General features: G+C 41.0%; 3 protein-coding genes across 4 annotated transcripts in view; 2 read left to right on the top strand and 1 right to left on the bottom strand.

Moving 5' to 3' along the window:
- The window catches only part of LOC135707186 (ERC protein 2-like), a 29384-nt gene extending 28565 nt beyond the window's left edge, over nucleotides 1-819 (bottom strand). The window contains exon 1 of the mRNA XM_065228936.1: nucleotides 745-819. Coding sequence (XP_065085008.1) covers nucleotides 745-802 — 58 coding nt within the window. The 5' untranslated portion in view covers nucleotides 803-819. The remainder of the gene's footprint in view (nucleotides 1-744) is intronic.
- Nucleotides 820-17108: 16289 nt separating this feature from the next.
- On the top strand, nucleotides 17109-18610 carry LOC135707215 (DNA damage-regulated autophagy modulator protein 1). The gene is made up of 5 exons (XM_065228974.1): nucleotides 17109-17434; nucleotides 17535-17656; nucleotides 17723-17952; nucleotides 18035-18325; nucleotides 18475-18610. Exons 1-5 carry the CDS (start codon nucleotides 17370-17372, stop codon nucleotides 18562-18564), a joined length of 798 nt encoding a protein of 265 aa, XP_065085046.1. The 5' UTR covers nucleotides 17109-17369; the 3' UTR covers nucleotides 18565-18610.
- Nucleotides 18611-19408: 798 nt separating this feature from the next.
- LOC135707171 (transcription factor E3-like) overlaps nucleotides 19409-23545 on the top strand; it is a 131601-nt gene continuing 127464 nt past the window's right edge. For both annotated transcript variants that reach the window (XM_065228921.1, XM_065228922.1), the window contains exon 1: nucleotides 19409-19542. The gene's annotated coding sequence lies outside the window, so the exon portion shown is untranslated. The remainder of the gene's footprint in view (nucleotides 19543-23545) is intronic.

Below are 23545 nucleotides of genomic sequence, written 5' to 3'. Positions count from 1 at the left end.
AACACTAGAAACGCGGTTGAAATAAGAACATCACATTTCTCGACTTGTGCTTCACAAAATTCATTATATTTTAAAGGAATAAATGTTTTCAATTCGATGCCTAGACATATCATACGTTCAGCAACACTTACAGAATTTAAAAGACACTGCATTTCATTTGTTTAATCTGTCGTTTGAACAGTTATCCAGTATTTTTTTTATGAATTGACAAATTATGTATCTTGACGAAGTTATCTCTAACGGATTATTTTATATGGATAGCTGTCATAATTACTTTTTTTTTATAATTATTGTAGCACTGCAAAAACTATTTTTGTTCGTCACGATGGTGATGATAGATTTTTAATATTTCATTTAATAGTAGTAGATTTAAAAAAAAGCAGTCTACAAAGACCCCTCCCCCTAATTTACTTGCGTTTACCTACCAAGGAATCCTTCAATCTGTAGTCACACACTTAGAAATAATTAATTTAATACGTGACGGAATCCATATTTGACATAAAGTATGAGACGTAAGCAAACATGTCATGTAACATTAAGTGCTCCGAGACTTAACAGTTCGATACTCGACGAAAAGTACGATGGATTGAGCTGAATTTTGCGTCTGTTATGGCTCAATTTTACGTCAAAATTTACGCTATGTCAGAGCACCTAAATTTACATACATTTTTTAAGTGTGCATTTATACATTATATTCCATCTTCCCATGCCACGAAAATGGCCCAAATCCCAAATATAACCTACTTTCTTCATTTTTGCTAATCCGTTCCTTAATTTCATCCAAGCTGGTTGGCGAAAGCATAGTTAATTCCTTTCCCAAGCACCAGTGCGCGGCTCTCGCTGTGTTCCCTTGCTCCGGATAGGAGTAAAGAAAATTAAATTTTCCTCACAGACTGCTTCTCGCGATAACAATATCCCGTCTTACGGTTCTCTTCGCCGCACCCTTCACTTTCGTTGGAAAATTATGTTCCTTCGCATACACTTCGCTACACTAATTGCTTTCTACAACAATTTTCCACAGTGCCATCACCCATCAGTCCATGCCACGTGGAAGAAGATTAAAATGCCTACTAAGATGGCATTCGCGTCAAGAAATCAAAGAGGTTTTTCCGAAGAACATTACACCAGCCTACTGTTCCGTAAGCCGTCGTAGGATGTCTGCGTCTGGAATTATCGTGCAGTTATAATTAATCTGCCACAGATTGCTCCGTTTTTCGGGTTTTTCTTTTCATTTGCTTGGGGTAATGATTTCACTGAACCTAAGAAACGCAGAAAAGGGTATCCGCAGTCTGCGACGCGAAATCTCGGAACCGAACCGAACGAAGGAATTTCGAGGACTGACTTTCTGGAACAGCAGTTGGTGCAGTCATTTACCGGATTGAGGCCTGCCGTTGCTGCTGGCGCAATGGTGGGAGTTTGAATCCGGGTGGATTGGGGGCTTGTTTATCCGGTTGCCACCTGACGACGGAATTGGTTCGCTCATGCAGGAACTAGGTTTACACGTAGGTGAGGACAATCTAAAACGCACCAGGCGTCAGCATATTTTCGACTCCCAAATTTTAGTATTAGATAGTTCGTCCTGTTAGATTGCAATGCAACATAAAACATCGTTAAATGAACTTTATCAAAGCATACTATAAAGCTGAAAAGGGCGTTCTGCCCCGTGGTGCATATTACCCTGTATTACCCTACATAACGTTCATTATAAATAGCGTTTGTTTGTATGTATGTTTGAAGTAATAGCAAAGGGTTGTTTTAACTATTTTGCAGACCAAACAAAGAATAGCTATAGTCGGTTTGATGTTGGAAAACCAAGTTACCACGATGAGATAATCTGAAACAAAAAACAACTTTTAATGGGGGTTTGGAAATTCTAGAAGTTGAGAGACAATGCATTTCAGATTGTGTTTCTTAAATAAACGAAATTAACGGTCGTTTGAATCATATCTGAGAGCCTACGTTCCGTTTCCGCTCGTCATTTTTTTTCAGAGTTACAGGATAATTAATACTTATTGTTGCCCGCTTTAAAGCTGATATGAGCGAGATAGAACTTGAAAATTGTTTTAGAAATCTTGAGCTTTAGGAAAACAAATGAAATCTATAGTGTTCAATTAATGAAATGAGCTTGTTGCGACAGGAAACGAAAGGTGGCGCATTGATTTTTGCAGCTAGATTTTTATTCGCTTCAAAACTATGATTTTTTTTCACTTGATTTGTTTTCCGTCGATCTTGTTTTTTGTGCTGAGCACCAATGCTACCAACACCAGGGAGGCAGCTCCAACGCCTGGACCCTACCTATCGACCCAGCAACTCATGAACCGGGGCCAAACGGCTTCACTTTCCTTCCGAAGGAAGGCGTGATCAGAGATTTTATGTCTCAGAACATCCCGGCGGCGCGGACTGGGATTGAACCCAGGTCTGCCTGGGTGAGAGGTAATCACGCTTACCACTACACCACAGGCGCCGAAAAAAAACTGTTAATAATTAGTTTAACTTTAGTTTAGGCATTTGGCTAATAACTTACTCTGCAGTAGCCCTAGGGATTAAATAGGCCTTTCAATTCCCTGTCCAACTTCTAGGTTAGGTTTAAGTCCTAAGTTGGTGTAAGATTAATTTAACATCTAGATTCTAGTTTTAGCTTTTAATTCAGTATTCTTACCTCCACTAGTTCGTAATTATTTTAAGACATAAGTTTTAAGCGCTAACTGAATAAATTTCATAGTAGGATAACTAAGTTTAAGTAGAAATTGTAGAAATATGATCAACGTCGTGACAACATTAGTAATTATTCTGCTATCCTATTTTTCATTTGTATTGATTTGTCAATGTGGGACGACAGCTAATCAGTCAAGCGCTGGAACCGATTGAGATAGGGTGACCAACTCAAAGGTACCGGTGTTAACATTCTCCCCCGGTGCTTCCCATCGTCTTCTGGAACAGCACTTCGATCATCTAAGTCGAGCAAGTCTTGATGTCGGTCGCCTGAAAGGCCCCTGTCACGTCTGCACAGCAGCTTGTCGAACTTTGCCATCAGCCCCTTGGATGATCTGGATTCACCTTACCTCGAACCCACTCATCACGCCTACCTTCGTATACAACCAGAACAAGGTCTCTGAACTGCGGGGTTTGGTTTCGTTGAACCGTTTCGGTTCTCTTCTGATAACTGGTAAATACTCCACCAGAAAGCGTTGCCAGAACTTGTCCAGCTGTCGTTGGAGTCCTCCACAGGTATCACGTAGGTTCTTCTGGGATTCACCAATGCACAGTGGTACAGAGCGGAAAAATACATGGAAATTGGGTTTTCCGCAAAATCTACTGGTTTTAGCGTTTTGATGTCTTGCATAGAGTTGTTGGTAATTAAAAAGCGCATCTTTTCATTGGATCAGTTATTAGGGTGATTCAGTTTTAGGGAGACTTCAAAAATCTAACTAATCAGGGAAATTTTTGGGAATTTGTTTAACTTCTTCAAAGTTGTAGAGGATGCAAAATCAAGCAACTTTGTCCAAGACGTAAAATTTTTATCTCATCATCTACGCATTCTACGAACTGAAACAACTAGAAGGTTAGGGTGATTCATGAAAAAAACAGTTTTTTGACCATAACCTTTTTTGTTTTTCAGAATACTTTTAGAACTTTAAAAAACACACATTTTGATCACCTAATTATGACGTTCGGACCACTGAATCAAAAGATATAGTCATTTTAAAGTAAGCAACAAGTATTTTTTAAACTAATATAACTTTAAAACGCGCAAGCCAATTTCAAATCTAGGTTTTGGAAGGAATGGAAAGAAGACATTTGGTTCTATATTTGCTGAAAAAATGGCAGAGGTATAATTTTTTTTAACTCGAGATATTTGAATAAGAAAATTGTCATTTTTTAAGGAAAAAAAAGCCATAGAACATGAATAAAAGTGGCAATAACCGGTCATTCACCGAAGTCAGTAGAGTTTTACCGGGTTTTTGAACAGCAGATCAAGTCGGTTAAATTTTCTAATGACCGTTAAACGTGAAAAATCAATAAATTTGACAAATTTTATTTTTTATAGCTAAATGGGGTAAACTAAACAAAGTCTATACAAGTTCGGAATACATTTACAATTATTGGATTAGTGTCTTCGCATCAACCGACTATCGCTGACAGATCGTTTTGTCACGCAGTGAGAGTTAGAGCCATGGCAAACAACAATCACCAGTAATGATCACTGCTCACAAGCAAAACGTTACACTCGCTGCTGATAATGTAAAGCACAACGAAAACAGTGAAGACTTCTGCAGTACTATCATGAGAAAAAGCGAAACGACAGAAGAAAATGAAAACAATGCCTTCGCATTCCAAGCTCGTCTCGGCAAGCGCGAGTGTGTAAGTTACAAACAAAGCAGGCAACATGAAACGGAAGCTGTTGGGCTCACTCACCGACACACTAACATAAGCAAGCAAAGCAGCAACTGCTTCAAAACGAGCACAGATGAGTGTCGTGATTGTCAGGAATGACCAGATCGGTGATGGATCACAACAGAAGACGAGATTCACCAGTTGCTTTTTACTTCTTTCGTCAACTTGATGGATGGTCATGGAGAGAGCTTCGACGAGCATATTGATAGGAATGTACAAAGCGTTACTAGGGTAGAGAACTACTTCGGCCTAATCGCCCATTTTTGGCCTATGGAGCAGAAAACTTCAAATAAATCCATGATTTCAGAGTTAACAAGTCAATTATGCGTTTAGTACGATACTTTAGTTAATAATCTACCGAACGAAGTCAATGAGAACGCGTGATATGAAGGTTTGCACCCATTATTCCCAAAAACAAAAGAAGCGCTCCGACCGAATCCATTTTTATCTTCATTCGATAGGCCGAAGTGAATTCATTGGCGTTTCAATGGCGTTTCAATGCGTTAGGCCGAGTTTAGAATCCGTAGGCCGAGTTTGGCATCAAGAAGCAGTATTAGACTTTTGACAATATCTCAATGATTGGTTTCTCTTTATCAAATCTTACGGTACGTACGGAAAGGTAAATAAATTTGGAAGCCATCAGTAATAATAACATTCCGTTTGGTGCTAAGCTGCGCTAGATTAAGAAAGACTAAGTGGGGATTGTGCTTAATAGGCCATCAGCTGTTTGATGATGGTGATTGTGATAGGTCGTAACTCTGGGTGTCGCATCCAGTTGTGCACATTCCTCGGATAACGCAATTATTTCGGATGATACGCTAGATGCTTCGAAAGTTTTTGGCTGTGGAGAATACTTCTTTTTACTTGGTGATTTCGATCTGCAGGAATTTCGGATATGGGTTTGTATTAGGCCGGAATGAGCATGTTCTGCTCTTTTTCCGCAATTGCTGCCAAAATAACGAAGACTACAAAAATAAAATCAATTAAAAACCTTCCAATAAATTTTAACATTCTGAATACTTACATAATCTGGTGCGTTCTCTGTTATTTTTGTCGACCTTAGATGAGGGAAAGCAGACATAATATCACACGCCAACTCCTTCTTTTCGCTGGTGGTGGGGTATCTGTAATTAAAACGTTATCATTAGATAAAATATTACCCGTGGCAAAAAAGAACCAGACATGCTGCGAAGATGCATTGACACTTTAATTTACATTGTTTTAATTATTTTTGAAGTGCTTGTCAGTCAGTAATATCCAGCCTCCTAACATCATGACAGCTTCCGTACTTGTGAAGTATAGCTTAAAAGCTATGTTCGAATTTCATGTCGGTTTGTCGGTGGTTTCACAACCTTAATTTCTACCACAAATGACTTTCGTCCGGTTCAAAGTTAGCACTAGAACAGCTTTTGCTTTCATAGCATACTTAACGAAAATGCTTTTCTATAGGAGACTTTAGAAACGGGATATGTGAATGCGTCACACAACCAAAACAAACAAAAACTGGAGGGAAATCTACAAGCGACTACGAGTTGCCCTTAAACGTCAAGATAAGAAAGGGCTGATATTATCAAATACTTTTTGCTTACATTTTTTCGTCCTTCAACTTGGAAACCAAATCGTTGCAGAGGATTCGCTCCATCAAAAGCAACTCTGTGTGCTTAGGAATAATATTGGCATCCAGTTTGGTGTAGAATAACCTTCTTGAATCTTGCATCCCGCTCCAACAAATCGCGGATCAAATGGGAGGTATGAAATTATTTATCTGAATTGAAATGAAATTGTTATCTAATTACCTGATTTGTTCAAAGTGTTTCCTCCTCGTTTAAAGATGAAACCGTGGCTTCAGGGCTTTTGTTTTATAATTACTTTATTTGTACAGGCTCAATCGAATAAACTTTACAGAGCCAAGTTATCCTTTCCTTTATACATTATTACTGTCTTATATTTAAAGTTAAAGGAACTGGACCGAGTACTCGCGGTTGTCTCGAGGTTAGTGGAGATTTACAATTTTTTGGATGGGAAAAGGGAAGAAAGAGGTTTGAAATGTGGTTTACGATACAACTATTTAATTAATCCTAAAGCATGAAATTATTTCTATTCATCTTGAAAACAAACATTGAAAAAAAAACCCACACGTACAAAATGGCTTCAGGGCTTGCTAACAAAGCACTTGAAGTATTTGGAACCGAGTTTGAAACTGCTTCTGCTAAAGTTTTGTGCTTCAGTTTTGCGACGATCGATAGAATTATCAGCTGAGGTCCCATTTCCTCTTTGCCAATGGAAAGTAACCCAAGTAACCAAAAGTTCTGATAAAAGGCTATTTGTGGCTTCAGCAGCTTGGTTGAAGGTGGTCTATAGAATTCTATGCAACCTCATTTTTAAGTCGTTATAAGAACTTGAATGTTCCGGTACCATAATTGAAGAGCATTCTAAGCAGCTTCTGGTAGAACTTGAACGAAACTTTTAGAAAATAAATTTAAAAAGGTATTTGTCCTCTACACTAATTTTATATTTAAGTTAATTATAAAGCCAGGGCTTTAATGAAAATTATTTCAAAAGGCAGATATGAAGTATATTGATTTATCAGCACTAGTAGTAGTATTGGAGGCTCCAATTTGGAGCTGTTTGAAGAATTAAACCCAGTCCTTCTGCGTGAGAGCCTTGATGGACCAACAGGACAGCAGAGACACGCAGAACGCGACCGAAGCAAAGAAAAAGGAACCACTCGAGAGTAACTTGCGGATACTCGGAGAAAACAGAAAAACACGTTCGATTCGTATCGAGTTCACTTTAATGATTGAAACGGAAATAGGAAACAGTGTTGTCAACAATATTGAATTTAACTCTACACACTTATATCTCTTCGGGGGGTGATTCGCTGTACTCATCTCACTCCTACACTCCTCTTAGATGAGTGCTGAATCGACTTACGGCTGCAAACCGATGTAGTTAACAAACTTCTGCAACATAGTAGGTCCAGCAGGCTTCGTTAAAGCATCGGCGACCATTGCGTTGGTGGGTACACAAGCTTCACGATATTCTGCTCACCAGGGTTGCTTCCACTCACTTGTTATATTTTTTTTTTCGGAATTATGCAATCATTAGATGTTATAAGGATGCGTTGTACTAGTAAGTAACAAGAAGAGGGTGTAAAGTATGTGTTTGACTCATAAAACCTGTCAATTTCGCTTTCAGAGCGTCACAATCAGCGATCTTATAATTCGTGAGCGTTCACTCAGAGTGAGCGCTCACGAGTAGTAAAATCGCTGATTGTGACGCACTGAAAGCAATATTGACAGATTTTATGTGTCAAACATATACTTCATGACCTCTTCTTGTAACATACAAGTACTAATTAGCATTATACTATTTCATGATTTTATAATTCCGAAAAACATTTTTTTATAGCAAGTGAGTGGAAGTAAGCCTGCTGCTCACACAATTCCCGTACAAAATGTCGTTTGGTGTCGATATGCTTTACTCGACCAGTACACCTCTCCGCCTTGGCGAAACTAAGACATCCTTGGTTATCCTCGAAAATTGTCGTCGGTTTGTTTTGGGATGTCCAAGCTCGTTCAGAAGTCGCCTCAACCATACCACTTCCAAGCAGGGTTACTTCCACTCACTTGCTATAAAAAAATGTTTTTCAGAATTATGAAATCATGAGATGGTATAGTGATAATTAGAACTTGTAAGTTACAAGATGAGGACGTGAAGCATGTGTTTGACACATAAAATCTGTCAATATTGCTTTCAGTGCGTCACAATCAGCGATTTTACGACTCGTGAGCGCTCACTCTGAGTGAACGCTCACGAATCATAAGATCGCTTATTGTGACGCTCTGAAAGCAAAATTGACAGGTTTTATGAGTCAAACACATTCTTTAAACCCTCTTCTCGTTACTTACAAGTACAACATAATCATTTTATCATCTAATGATTGCATAATTCCGAAAAATATGTTTTTATAGCAAGTGAGTGGAAGCAACCCTGCTTCCAAGCAGGCCAATGTGAGCGCGTTGTATTCCGCCTCAAGAGATGACAAAGCAACAGAGCCTTGTGCCTTGCTCACCCAGCTGACCGGACCGATACCGTAGAAGAAAACGAAACCAGTAGTCGAACGTCTGGTCTGCCGATCACCATCCCTGTCGGAATCAGTATATCCAACCAGTGTCCAGTTTTCCTTTGAACCATACCGAAGCTTCCATCCCTTTGTCGTGTTTAGATACTGCAGAACGCACTTTGCCGCTGAATGTTGTTCGGCTGACTAACTTTTCTACCTAGAAGCCCGACACACAGTGACAAGTCAGGTCTGGCATTGACGGCAAATCTTTGGCGCAGGCTCTCGAATACTCTGTCGATCTCCTCCTCATTGGTGCATCCGATAATCAAGTCGTTTACATATACCAGCAAATATACTACACACTCTCCGCGGCGTACATACAGACACGCATCCGTCTCGCATGGTTCGAACTTCAGCTCAAGGAGTGCAGCATGTAGCACCTTATGCCAACACCTCGCAGATTGACGTAATCCGTAAATGCTCTTCCGGAGTCTGCACACAAAGCCTACCTTCTCCTTTTCTACGAAGCTTGGAGGTTGGCTCATGTACAACTCCTCCTCAATTGTACCGTTAAGGTAAGCAGTTTTCACATCGTACTGTTTTAGCTCCAACCGCTGCTGTCCGGCGACCGCCAACAGTACGCGCAACGTCGTTTGCCGCGTCCCCGGGGTTGAACACCTCCGCATAATCCACTCCAGGTGATTGAGTGTACCCTTGCGCCACTATGCGAGCTTTATGCTTGACTACTCTACGCGTATCGTCACGTTTCAGTTTATAAATCCATTTTGCACCAATAAGTTTCTTCCCGGCAGGTAGTCGCACAAGCTCCCAGGTATTGTTCTCGGCATGAGCCTTCATCTCTTCGATCATAACACACTTCCACTCAGGGATCACTATTGCCTCCTGAAAGTCACAAGGTTCTTCATCAAGAATCACTTGCCCTACCACAAAGTCTTCGTATCTCTTCGGCAATACACCACGATTTTGACGGCACACTCTGTTTAACACTTCATTGTCTCCATTGTCCTCAACAGGGTTATCGTCAAATCCGTAAAAGTAACTTTCATTCGACTCGTTTGCGTCATCGTACACTGACTGCTCTTCTTCACACACTACACTTTGATCATCATTATTCCCAATCAACACTTCTACTTCTTCTCCTCCTGCTGCTCAGAGCCGTTACCTAGCTCCAAAAATTTCGCGTCACGGCTGATGACGACTCGGTTGGTTGTCCGGTCGAGAAACCAATAGCCCTTATGCTGACTGGAATAACCGATAAACAACAACTTTCTTGCCTTTGCGTCGAATTTCTTCCGTTTCGCATCGGGAACGTGGACGTAAGCCTCGCACCCAAATATCTTCAGATTTGTCAAGTTCGGTGCTGTACCCGTCCACAGCTTGTAGGGGTCTTGACGGCAACCTATTCTGTACGTAGTTCGCTGTAAGGACCGCCTCACCCCAATAGCACTTTGGGAGCCTCGCATCCAACAGCATGCAGTTGGCCATCACCTGCAGCGATCTGTTTCTCCGCTCCGCTACTCCGTTTTGTTGCGGAGAGTAGGGAGAGGATAACTGTGACTGGATGCCTTCGTCTCTGTAAAACTGCTGCAAACGTTCCCCTACGAACTCGCCGCCCCCGTCGGATCGAATCACTTTAGGCTTTCTTCCGAATACGTTCTCGGTCCACCGAACATATTCTTTGATCCTTTGCTCCGCCTCATTCTTCGTTTTGAGGAGAAACACTGCACAAAAACGGGTATAATCATCTATCAGGGTAATGAAATACCTATTACCGCTCGGAGTCACGTTCTCCATTGGACCACACAGATCACTGTGTATGAGATCCATGGCCTGTTTCGACTTCCGTTCTGTTAGAGAAGGAAATGGCTTACGTGCTAATTTACCTTTATAACAGCATTCACACACGATGCGCTCGCCGCAATCCTTCACTTCCAATCCGCTAACCAGCATTTTTGACTGCATCTCTTGTACCACGTTCATATCCCGATGGCCAAAACGGCGATGCCATGTGTGCTGGCACCGTTCCGTGTGGTTTCCACTAACCGCCACCAAACACTGCTCTGCCAGCTTGAGCTTATACTGGTACCAGATTAGTTCACCGACAGCAATAACATTGCCATGAACATTTTTGATCTCACAGCTTTTCTCGTTGAACAACACTGAGAAACCCTTTGCTGCTAACTTTCGCACAGAAATCAAACCTTCTTCCAATGCGGGAACATACAACACATTTTCCAGCGTGATTGCAATACGCTGACCAGTGCCATTTACGCCCATGACAACACCACTTCCGCATCCAGAGGATTTGGTTTTCGACCCGTTTGCCAATGTCACTTCAACTCCTACGCCACTTTTGAACTCCGCGAAAAACTGCCGGTCGTTTGTCATGTGGCAGGTGCACACCGACAAACCGACATGAATGATCAAACAAATTAAAAGAAATTTCTGATCAAAGCACAAAACTGACATTTGCCGCCGTGTTCGCGGAAAATATTTATCCTAGCCACGAACACGCGTACAAAATTTATAAGTTGGTTCGTGTCAAATCCATTTTGGACAAATTATTTTTATATAGATAAAACAGTTCTATGGTTTCTATTGGTTGGGATCGCTGCACATTTGAATAGGCCGTTATGGAATCATCCAAGAGTTAAGTTTAAGTTCATGTTTCATGTCGGTTTGTCGGTGAGGTGCATCCACTATCGATCATCCAAGCACCTGGAATAGAGCCTCCAGCCACAAAACACACGGCACCACAAACGGTATCATCCGCCGCAACCGGCTTTGATTTTTCAGCTCTTTCCACTTGCACTTGCTTGGCTTGCTGTTCCGGAGCCGACTTCTTATTGGATTCGGTCGAAATTTCACTGTTCTTCGTCGCGAGAAGTGACCCGGACGCTGACAAAAGAAACACTTTTCTGCTCATCCTTCACTTTCGCTTCAGCCTTGTGCACTTTTTCTTCTTTGTTGACACCTCTGATAGCACCATCGTCACGCAATCTCGCAACCTCCAAGTCCATCGTAAGATCCTCTTGTGGGCGATTCTCCAGTGAAGTGACAAAACTGCTGAAGGACGAGGGCAAACTGCGCAGCATCATAATAACTCTCAGTTGCTCACTCAACTCGACACCTGCGCTATCAAGCCGCTCGACCAAATTTTCGACCTCTTCAAGGTGTTTTTCAACGTCACCACCTTCACCCAAATTAATTGCACACAACTGTTGCAACAGCATCGCTTGAGTGCCAATAGTGGCCTTCTCGTGATAGCCTTTCAGATTTTGCCACATATCCCGCGCGGTCTCATCTTTCTTCACGAAACGAAGCTGGCTGTCATCGATGAATAGAGCAATTGTCGCGCGAGCTTTGGTGTCACATTTCTTCCGCTGAGGATACTTTTCACTTGCCTCTAAAGGCTTCGGTTGTTCAACAACCTCCCATAGCTCTTCGCGTTCCAACAACGATTACACGCGGAACTTCCATGCCACATAGTTTCCGCTGCTGAGCTTGGGGAACATCACTTTCAACCAAAACTTTTCTTCAGAAGGGCACCGGCGATGCCTCCCGGAACACGAATTTTCACGACAAAACACACTCTAAGGCTGTGAACCATTTGCCGAGATAAATTTAACTCGTGGTTAAAAGTGACATTTCGAAAGTTATTTTCTATGTTCGAAAATCCCCGTGCTGTCGATCGACCGGTTTTCGAGCCACGGTTGTCAAAATTTAACTTCTTGTCTGTCAGAAATAACCATGCTCGGATAGCAGGGTTAATCGATAACTTTTCATCTGTCAAATTTTAACCAAAAGTTAAAATAATCCACCAAATGGTTCAGAGCCTAATTCTTCCTCCGGCACCTGGGCCCATAACCTGATGGACCAACAGGACAGCAGAGACACGCAGAACGCGACCGAAGCAAAGAAAAAGGAACCACTCGAGAATAACTTGCGGATAACTCGGAGAAAACAGAAAAACACGAGTTCACTTTAATGATTGAAACGGAAATAGAAAACAGTGTTGTCAACAATATTGAATTTAACTCTACACACTTATATCTCTTCGGGGGGTGATTCGCTGTACTCATCTCACTCCTACAAGCCTTAGCACGAACCGCTACGCCATCTGAGGTTTATTAAAGTGAGCTGTTGTCCCGCCTACTGTTGGAGTTTTTATTGTCAGCTGACTGACTTGAATACGAAACACAACACCTTGATGAATTTTAAATTGGTTTTTGCCCGCATGGTATTCCAACACACTTGTGACACAGTGGTTAGCGTTCGTAGATCGCATGCCAGATACACGGGTTCGAATCCAGGAAATTGCTCTTTATTTTTTTATGTTTGGATGGAATATTGATGCACTGCATAAATATAAGAATTATGATTTATTTGAGCCACTGATCATTTCATATTTACGTACATTAATTTTTGTTCCAAAACAAAACTTGTCTGGATTGCTTCATGTGGGCTATGACGGATCTTTTTAGAAACTTTCAGGTTACTAAGAAGTTCCACAGGGAACTTTTAAGATACTTTAAAGTTGCTAGGAAGTTCCGCTGGGAACTTGTTAGGAACTTTGTTGTGGGCATGTTTTCAGCTTTGCCAGAAGTTTCTTAAGAAGTGCTTATTAGGGATGCTTTTTGGAACATTTTTTTAGCTTCAAGAGCCTGAGGTTCCTCGTATGCTTTCTATAGGTTCTAAAGTAGCCAGAAAGATGTGTTGGAACTTTATATGCACTTTATGGAACTTGAAAGTGGATTTTATCGTTGAATGGGGAACTTTTGGTTGCTTGGGAAGAAAGTTCTGTCGGAACTTTATTTGACTTCAATGGAACATGAACCACGGTAACCAAAAAATTCCGCATTCAACGATGAAACTCACTTCCAAGCTCCACAAAGTTCAAATAAAGTTGCGACAGAACCTTCAAATTCCATAAAGTTCGAATAAAGTTCTGACTGAACTTTCAAGTTCCATAAAGTTCGGTCAGAACTTTATTCAAACTTTATGGAATTTGAAGGTTCTGTCGCAACTTTATTTGAACTTTATGGAACTTGGAAGTGAGTTTTATCGTTGAATGCGGAATTTTTGGGTACTTGGGAAGTGCTCATCGTTGAGAAACATCAACGAATGATCTCAAACCAAAATTGTTGCAACTTTAAAACTTGAATAATACAAATACAGTTACAAATACAGTGTCGTTCCCAATTATTGCGTTTAAAATGCCATATGATTCAGACTTATACTTGATCACTTTTTCAGGACGCAAAGATGTACCATTGATTTTTAAATGCTTAATGTGTCTGACATTGTCAGGTAGATCAAATAGAATCAAATGAAAATCTAAAGAGGTTTTCTTCACAATCACTGCAGACACAACAGTAACTTTATCAGTTTCGTAAATATGATGTAAAATTGAGTTGATTTGCTTAAGATTAATTCTGCTTGTCAAACTTAATGTGATGTTTTTGAAAATTCCAAAAGTTTTTGAATGCGCTTTCGATATCTTAAAGTTAACCTAAAACTGAAGACAGTTCAGGACCATTATTTCCCACGATTTTAGGATAGTGAGCGATGTGGTGAACTTTGTTAGTTGGCCTGATGTTGGCCTAGAACTAGAATGAAAATTACAGATTGCACTTTCTGAAATCTTCGATCATTTCTCTTGACAGTGAGTTTGAAAACGAATAGAATGTATTTTTATTTTAAAAGGTCAGTGAAAAGGAAAGGGGTCGCACGGAGTAAAAACCAGGTTTGCGAGGCAGATTGAGATAACGCATGTCCAGACTTTGTCAAGCTCTCAGCAGAAAAGCTACCACATGGTTTATCCCTACTCTCCGCAATACCATAATCGAAGCAAATTATTCTCGCATTCAGCTCATGTTCAGATACGGATTTCGAAACATTGACAAGAAAAATTGTAAATTTGCTCGAGGACCAGAGGGACTATACCTTCCAACACATCGTGCATGGGATCGGAAGAAATGTTCTCTGAAATATGAAAATATTTCAATGAACTGAAAACATTTTCTCGAATGATTCCACATATTGCCGATGTAGTCGAACCATTTTTAATAGCGGCCAGATCAAGCTAATAGCTTTCACGAGCTCTAGGCGTATCTTCGTTTCGAAATTGTTCGTTGTGAAGGTCTTGTCGTGCTATGTAGCAAGCTCTACAGAACATTTTTGATTAGGGAGGCATTACACGCAGTAGCTCATGGATGGCGGCAGTATCACCCAGAATATGAATCAAAGTAGCTCGCGAAGTATAATTTTGACGGTTTACCTTCACTTGGACACCTTGGTTGGATTGCAAGGACATTAAATCTTTAATCAGTGGTTCGAAATTTTTTTCGATCCCGTACTTTTTAACCAGCTTAGTTTTAACCATTACGCATACATATGCGTGGTTCACTGAACTGTTGATTTTATCGTCAAGATTTTGAATTTTAAATGAAAAAATAGCAAGTTTTTGTTCCCCTTTCCGTAAACCGAGGGGGTTACAGGTTTCAATATCATCAACATACAAAGATATGCGAAGAGCAGTGCTGCGATTTGTCATTCTCATTGACAGACTTTCGCGCGATATTGACAAAATTGTTCGTCACATAGTCACTGACAGACTTGATCCTCAAAAAAACCTTCGTCAAAATCTCATTCATTTTTTCGTCAATGACAAAGATTCACCTGGTAACAAAAAGTGTAATTTAGTACATTCTGTGTCACATTATTGTTATCCAAGTAGCTCAGGACATAGATACTTGTTCACTGAAATGGATCCATGTAATTGTTTTGCTCATGTCATTTAATTTCGTTACAAATTCAGCTAATGTTCGTCACTGACACCATTGTCATTGACAATTGACATGGTTTGCCTTGACTATGACAGTTTGCTCAAATGAGTGACCAAAGCAGAATTGTCAATATCACCGTGTACTGTCGAGATTTTGCAGCACTGGCGAAGAGTAAATGAATATTTTTGGAGAAAATCATTGGCATCGAATAGAGAACCATCCTTGAAACTATTGAGCACGTTGCTGTCTGCTTTTTGTTCACTCGTAACCATTCTTCTAGCATCTAAATTTTTCATTATAAGGGAAATTGTCTCCTTCACCGAAATATAATGCATGGTATCTTCCACTGTACTTGTCTTCTTGACAGATCGGACTGTTTTATTGGCCCTCTTGTCGGTATATCGTTGATAGCAAGTGGTTCTAACAATCTTCCGAGATCCTAGCAGAATTTCTTCAGGTTTCGGAACGCTACATCGAGCAGTTTCAGAAAGAAAACTTACATCATACATTCATCTGAGTACATATCTGGAATCGCCATTGAACTACAGTATCGTCTACAGCCAGATTTTTAGCTCTTAGAAATTTCTTTAAGATGCTGAAAACAAAACGCTGATAGATGATATGGAATGTTCCATAAATAACTTCATTTTGGTTTCAGTAAGTGAAACATCTGATCGAACTGCAGTGATGAAAGCTGAAGCGATTCCCATCAGCCCTTCTCGTGAAATTGATTCCGTAAAATAATAAGGATTCGTTATTCCTTCCTACGTCTTCAGATGCCGTTTCCATTGCTTCCGGAGGATTAGTGAACTCCACTTTTGGCGGTGTGAGGGGCTGATGGCGGTTCACTATGTGGCCTTTGAGCCGTTTGAAGCACTTACAAATAGTACTACAATCGCCACACCGAAAAGGGACTGCATTCTTCGAGCTGGCGTTCTCAATTGTTGTACATAACCTGATACGCGTAAATTGCATCCAGCCACAGGGCAGGGGAGACCTTTTTTTTTGTTAAAATTTGCTTGACAATAAAAGTAAATGCTTTAATTACCTGCCAGTGTTGTGAATACGTCCTATTCCAAAGTATTTGATAATTCCTCCATTTTCCGCTGACACTTTTACAGAAATAATCCGGGACCGGGAACTGATTAAAAACGCTGCTTTTCCAATGAAAACTGTTTTGAAAATTTCGGCACTACTTTTTACACATTTTTGTTCGTCGTTGACATACTCGGAAATGCATAAAAAGTACTCTTCATTTGTAGCTAAAATCTAAACATTTTTTGACGTATAAACCATATTCTCGAAAATGTGTAAAACATAGTCATAAAAGGAGGATTCTAGAATTACCGTGTAGCCTTCTACAGTAAACGTGATTAACCAAGTAACGACAGTTTTGGGCTTGAATTCCACCCTGTACATGCATCTCGAATGATTCACAAATTACAACGAAATGGACTTTTCTCTAGTTTCAAACACGTAAAATTGCAAAGTCGTATTTTAACCTGTTAAAGTTCTTACTTATCTTACTTACCTTACTTATCTAACAAGCTGAAAAGCTCCAATTAACAGAGCACAATATTCGTAAAAATCCAACTAGATTGACAGCATTTTAGAACTAATAGTCTCCGTTTTCCCTCCTCGCCTGAAATTACTCTTTCAAATTTCACCACAAAAACCGGCTCTTTGATAGTGGTGAGTTCCGCTACTGTCAAAAATGAAGGGCATATGCAGCGAACGAACGTCATCTTAAGGCTGGTATTAGGTAGGTAGTCACTCATTATGGACTGACGGGGTAAGAACAAAAAACAAGAATCTTTCTTTTCGAACGAGAAAATCAAAACAGAAGTGGCGTTTTTGTTTTGACGATCAGCCTGAAATTTGTCTGCTTCTTAAGTGATCGTCGTCGAAGTGATTAGTCATTCGCGAACTATCGGCATCGTGTGGATGCTTTCACTGCAATGGATTGCACCAGAATCATTGCACGTTGAGCCTACATCGTAGTTGAGTCGCCATTCCGAAGTAGGGGTTGCGTTTCAGTTTTGATTGTTTAACCATTTGCCAAAGATTGCCTAAGACTAGGCTAGATTTGCTAATCAGTAATGTCCAAACTTTATTTGCTTCCAATTTCGGTGTTTTTGCTGTTCAATTTCACCTTCATCGGCACGTAAGTACTTTCGGGTGGATATGCTGTTTCATCCGATGCCTGTGTGATGAATCATTCGATGTTATGGCTACTCGCTGGTGATAACTTTTTGTGCTTGTAGGTACATAGCAGCAGTCCTGCAGGGCCATGTGGTGCCCACGATTCCGTATATTAGCGATGCGGCGACCTATTCTCCGGAGAGTTGCGTGTTTGGGCAATTGATCAGTATAGGGTGTGTACTGCGTAAGTTTCTATGCGGTGGATGGGTTGAGTATGTGATTTGAAATGAAACTGAGTTTCTATTTGTAGTGGGAATCACCATCTATGTTCGCTATCGCCAAATCCAGGAAATTGGTCTGAGGCATACGGATGTTCAGCGGGCTGCTGAACGGATCAATGGGAGAGCTTTCTGGGTCGGAATGGGATCTTGCTTGGGAGTTAGCATGGTGGGGAATTTTCAGGAGACAAATGTGAGGATAGTGCACTATGTTGGGGCATTTTTGGCGTTCGGGTTGGGCACTGTGTACTACTGGATGCAGGTGAGGATAGTTCGCTTGCAGATCGTAAACGGGCCAATAAACTGTCGTGTTCTATTCGACTTAATTCTTCTTCAACTTATAGGCCTACATATCGTACTACCTACAACCGTACATCGGTTCCATGGTTAAGGCCCACGTTCGGCTTGCGATCTCGGTGGTGTGTACCATTTTCTTCATCCTCGTTGCCGTAACGGGCATCATCTCGCATATCCTATTCAATGGCACCGATCCACGTAAGTGGTATCCTTCGGATGGTGGTTGGGAGTTCCACGTGGCCAGTTCGATCTCAGAGTGGATCGTCGCAACGGCGTTCTGCTTCTACATTCTCACCTTTACGGATGAATTCCGAATGATGCAACTTGAGCATCCACCTGTAAGTTCCCAATGAGCATTCCAAGTTTTATCGAGGTTTTAAAAGCATTCTTCTAGTTTTAATCATGGTCTACAAGTGTGATTAAACCGAAATTATTACTTGGGTTGCTTCCCCTTCCACGAGAACTAATGATGTCACCCTCATTGCAGCTCTTATTCATCGAAGTGGACGAGACCCGCGACTACGAACCGGTGATAAACGAACCCATTATCAACGACCCTCCCAACGCCGACTCGTGATGTGATTCGTCAACTCCGCTCATCATCGGTAGACCAAATCCCGCGTCTCTCATCCAAAAAGTATCCAAATTGAATAGCACCTTTCGTAAGCAGCGTTCCCTGAGCCTAAATGATTTGCATCAGGCGCAGCTGGCACACTCGAATGTGGAACAGATCTGTGACAGTTTCAACTGCATCATCAACATCAAGAGTTCGTTCAGCAGTCAGATCCTGTCGGAAAGCGGCCTACTCGAATTGCACGAGAGCCTCCGGACGGAATCCGGTCTGGATTGCTGCTCGTCGGAGCTGGAACTCTTCGAAATGGTTCGCGACAAGATGGATCCGAGGAAGATTGCATCCCTTTCGCTGTCCCTGATGCTGGTCGCCATTCTGGAAGCGCTGCACACGTTGACCGTATATTTTAGTGACAATTTCAAGCATAGTTATCTTTAGGTTATATGATACATCACCCGCCCCTTCGTAAAAGTGATATTCTTATTCTTCGATCATTGTTTGTTTTAGGCGCAATAAGGCTTGATTATAAATTTAATTGAAATTGCAATGTAAGGCACTCTATGAACTGAGATGTAGAAAGTTGATGAAAATACATTTAGAGTGTACCAAACTAGGTTCATCGCATTCACTTCGGCTTCGAAATCAGCGTTGGTGGAGTTCACCACCCTCGGATTGTGGTGAGTTTTGTGAATCAAAACAAAACACAAACAGAAATGAACTGCCTGTACACTGTGATGCATTGATATCTTCGCGACCACGACGAAGACGACGCGGTCCTTTGCGCATGACAAAATCACACCTGACTGGTGCGCACTTCATCGGTCAGTGTGGCTTAAGCTATTGATGATAGACGGTGGTCGTTGTTTGGTTCGGTCTTTCGCTTGATTTCGCATTGTGCATCAATCAATTAGTGTGCGGTTCGGTTGTGATAAGTGATTTGCACGTGACTTACAGTGATATTCTTTACTTAAAAATCCTTAGAAGGTAAGTGATCGAACTTATTAAATTCTGGTGCAAAACTGGCTCCAAACTCAAGAGCTAGAATGGAATTCGAATATTTTTGCCAAAAAATTTCGCCTCAATGGATCCGAAACAGGTTTTAAGATGATTTGACGCAATCACGTTTGGGGTTATTCGATACTTCTAACCGATAATATAAAATTCATGATTAATTACGTAAGCGAATAGTCGATGATGTTTATGGTTATGGCCATCGCTGCTGTAAATTGGACGGGTTGGTTCTTGTGGAAGATAAGAAAATGTGAATCGCGCCGTATTTAAGCAGTTGGGAAAGAGAGTGAGATGAAGGGCTTGCGGTAATGGGGAAGGCAAAATGAATTTTTTTCCCTCTTGAGTGAATGTGCGAATTGGTTTATTTTTGAAATGAAGTTCAAGTGTGTGTTGTGTGAAGAGCGAATGTTTATCTCCCAAGATATTGAAATGGTTTGCACAACGATCAGTGGTAGAAAAGCTACCGATACTTGCGCCAGTCAAACAATCAGTGAAACGAAACGTAAACATAGCTATCAGTAATATGTGTTCAGGTTCATTTTCAGGTTTTTATCCAATCCAAAAGCACTAACGATAACGTTTTTCAATACCGGAAAATTACTTATAGCGAATTTGTTTATTATCGGGGTTGGAACCAGTTCCAACCCAGTGCGAAACCGAACTTTTTGTCAGTGCGAACCTCAACCTGAGCTAGGTTTTAAAAACAAACGATCAAACTGACGTTTGCAAGAAAACAAGCAGACCCGATCTTGATACCCGATCCAGGTTGGAACTGAATAATAAACAAATTCGCTATTAGAGCAACTGTCTCAATGAGGCAATAAGGCACATTTACCAACCTCTACCATAACGCTACACTGAACGAAAACACCCGCAATACTTCGAATGATTATTGTATTGCTCGAGCCCTTTAACAATATGCATTCGAATTTCGGATGATTTTCTTATGGTTGAATTCGTCGTGAGATGATGAACATCCATATGACTGTCATCCAAATACAGGATGATTTTCGTTTGAAAATTAGCTTTAAAACATACGGCACTCAGAGGACAAACATTGAAGAATAGTGTGACATGCAAGTGCTTTTAATTAGATTTATAATTTGATTATCTACAATTCCATACTGAATGGCCATAATAAGCCATCATAGATACAAAAAAAATCGTGGTAGAGAAAATCTCCTCTCCCACGAATTAGCCAAACATTGGTTTTCATCCTTTACCTTTGTTCGTAAAAGCTCTGATAGCGATGCATATGCTTCCATCTCGTTTGTCAGCTCAGATCAGCAAATGACGTTCGATAGAATTATTTACATCATCGTTTTGAATGATTTGCGTTATGGGGCTGAACCAATACCATATGCATTTCCATTTAGTATGACAGTCATTCTACAGAGAGCATTACGCATTTCAACTGAAGGCCCTATCCCTTCTCATAACAAGTTTCATCCAGTATTCGAGAGGAAAATCATTTGATTTCAAAAAAGCCGTCATCCGGTTGCAGCTATCATTCGAAAAAGCGATTTCGGTCTTTTGTTTTGAATGGTCTGAGGTTTCATTCGATCAGAGGATGATGTTTGTGTACAGTGTAGTTAGTTCATAAGTTTAGCAACCCGGTAGCAACGCAACAGACGGTTGCTATTATGAATAAACGTCAAAAGTTTGTTTTGCCGGTGTGGAAAACGGTAACTTAAATTATGACTCTGATAGCAACGGGCGGTGTGGAGAGTAGTGATTAAGCCAAAATGGAAACGCTGTGCGTAAGTAAAATAGTGCCGCAAATGGCAACGACTGGTACGGTTGCTCTTACGCGAAAAAAACGAAAAATTCTGACAGCTCGCGGGCAGAGCCTACTATACACTCAAAAAATTCCACACGTCATCATCATGTATCTCACACTTAATTTTGCGCTTATTGTGAAACACATCCATTTCATGTGTGAATTTTAAACACTAAGATTTTGTTTCCGTGTTCGGTAAATTTTACCGAAATCAGAACAGATGAACGTTTGGTAAAACTTTGACCTTCATTTTAAAGGCTATTGAATTTGAAAATAATATTAAAACATGTTCAACCTTGTTTAAATGATCAAATCTTGTCATTTTAGTGAAGATTTGGTTTCAGAGTAGCTGAAAAGCAATTGAATTGAATTACATAAATTTTACCGAAAAGTTCAGCTGTTCAGTTTTCGGTAAAAACTACCGAAGTCGGCGATAATTTCTAAGTGTGTTTGCTTTGAATCATGCCTGAACACTATGGATTTGAATTGTGACACTTTTGGATTCTATGTGCCTCATTTGGTGATATCAATAGTGGCTACAAATCATGGCCTACCAGGCAACATATTCTTCTGATGTGTACGCCGATGGTACATCTCCCTTTTTTTTCCAAAAGAGATCGTAGAACGTCTGGAGATGCTGGAATGTTATCATGGTTTCCCCTTCGGTGAGTTTCTTCAGTCCCTTAAGAGGTCGACAAAGCGTTCAGCTTGCCCATTCGATTGCGGGTGGTAAGGGGCTGTCGTCAGGTGGTGGATCCAATTTTCTTCACAGAATTGCTTGAATCGAGCATAACAAACTGGGTACCGTTGTCCGAAACAAGGGTGTGTGGGTTGCCTTACCTTGTTTCTTGCAGAATTTCCAATGTCGCTGTAGTAGTTGTACTGCGGGACCTGAAGATTTCCGACCACTTCGAATAGACGTCCACCACGACGAGGTAGTAATAGCCATCAACTGGACCTGCGTAGTCGATGTGGATCCTCTCCCACGGTTTCGTTAGTATCGGCCACGATTCAAGGGTAGTCTTACGGGGCCGATTTTTCTGCAACAGCACAGGGGCGACACTGGCGCACAAACGTTTCAACATCGTCGTCGATGTTGGGCCAGTAAACGAAACTTCTTGCGAGGGACTTCATTCGGTCTAGTTGTCGGAAGATGCGCTTGCAGAATCGTTCTGGACCTACAACTCTGTCAGCGAACATGACGCAGTCTTGGGTGACCTGGAGGCTCTCTCGTCGGGAATAGAACTGACGAACAGCTGTATCTGGTAGCTCGCTTACAGTGTTTGACCAGCCATTGCGGATGCAGTTGATTACCTCTTGTAGGACCGGGTCGTCTTGCGTTTCCCCCGTTTGGAGAGCAGCAATCACGTATACTTCGTCTGGTTTGCTGTGACAGCTCATCAAGCGGGACAACACGTCGACATGTCCAAAACTAGCCGTTGGGATGAACTGGATGTCGAAATCATACAGCAGCATCGTTAGCGCCCAACGCTGAAGACGATTGGCGGTGTAAACGGGAATGCCGTTCTTGCTGCCGAAAATTTTAAGGAGCGGTTTGTGGTCGGTCTGCAGCACGAATTTTCGTTCGAATATCATCTTGTGAGAACGGGTGACAGCAAATACCAACGCGAGCGCTTCCTTCTCAATTTGACGATATTGACATAAAGCTGGGTTTAGACTAGGCAAGTTAAATGATCAACTCAGTTGAACTCAATTGGCTTGAAAAGTTGAGCCTGGTTCAACTTTTTTTCAATTCAAGTGAGTTGATCAAGTCAGTTGAATGGCATGGTTTACACGTTCAATTCGCTTTCAAGTCAGTTGAATTCAACTGACTTGATCAATTGACTTGCCCTGTCTAAACCCAGCTTAATTTTGTTGTTGTTGAAAGGATTTTAACAGTAGAACCGGTCATTCATCCCCCATCGCTTAAATGTTTACTGTACAATTCACTGTGATTACAAATTCAATTCGATTTAAAGTTGATTCAGTAGATTAGTTGTTCTCAAAAATCTCACTAGTTTCTTCTCATTCTCTTCTTCGTTATCCAAGATCATGCCAATCGTTGATGCTAAGCCGCATTCTCTTCGCTGCACTTCGTAAGCTCTCTACAGTCCAGCAGTATATGTGGTACACTAAGGAGTTCTCCACATGTAACACAAGAGTTGTTGTCACGATTGAACAGATGTTGATGTGTTA

This window comes from Ochlerotatus camptorhynchus, unplaced genomic scaffold (genome assembly GCF_037179485.1).
Source record: "Ochlerotatus camptorhynchus isolate MF236.1 unplaced genomic scaffold, CSIRO-AGI_Acam_v1.1 ptg000304l, whole genome shotgun sequence".
Classification (NCBI taxonomy): domain Eukaryota; kingdom Metazoa; phylum Arthropoda; class Insecta; order Diptera; family Culicidae; genus Ochlerotatus; species Ochlerotatus camptorhynchus.
This window is presented reverse-complemented; position numbering and strand designations above follow the sequence as displayed.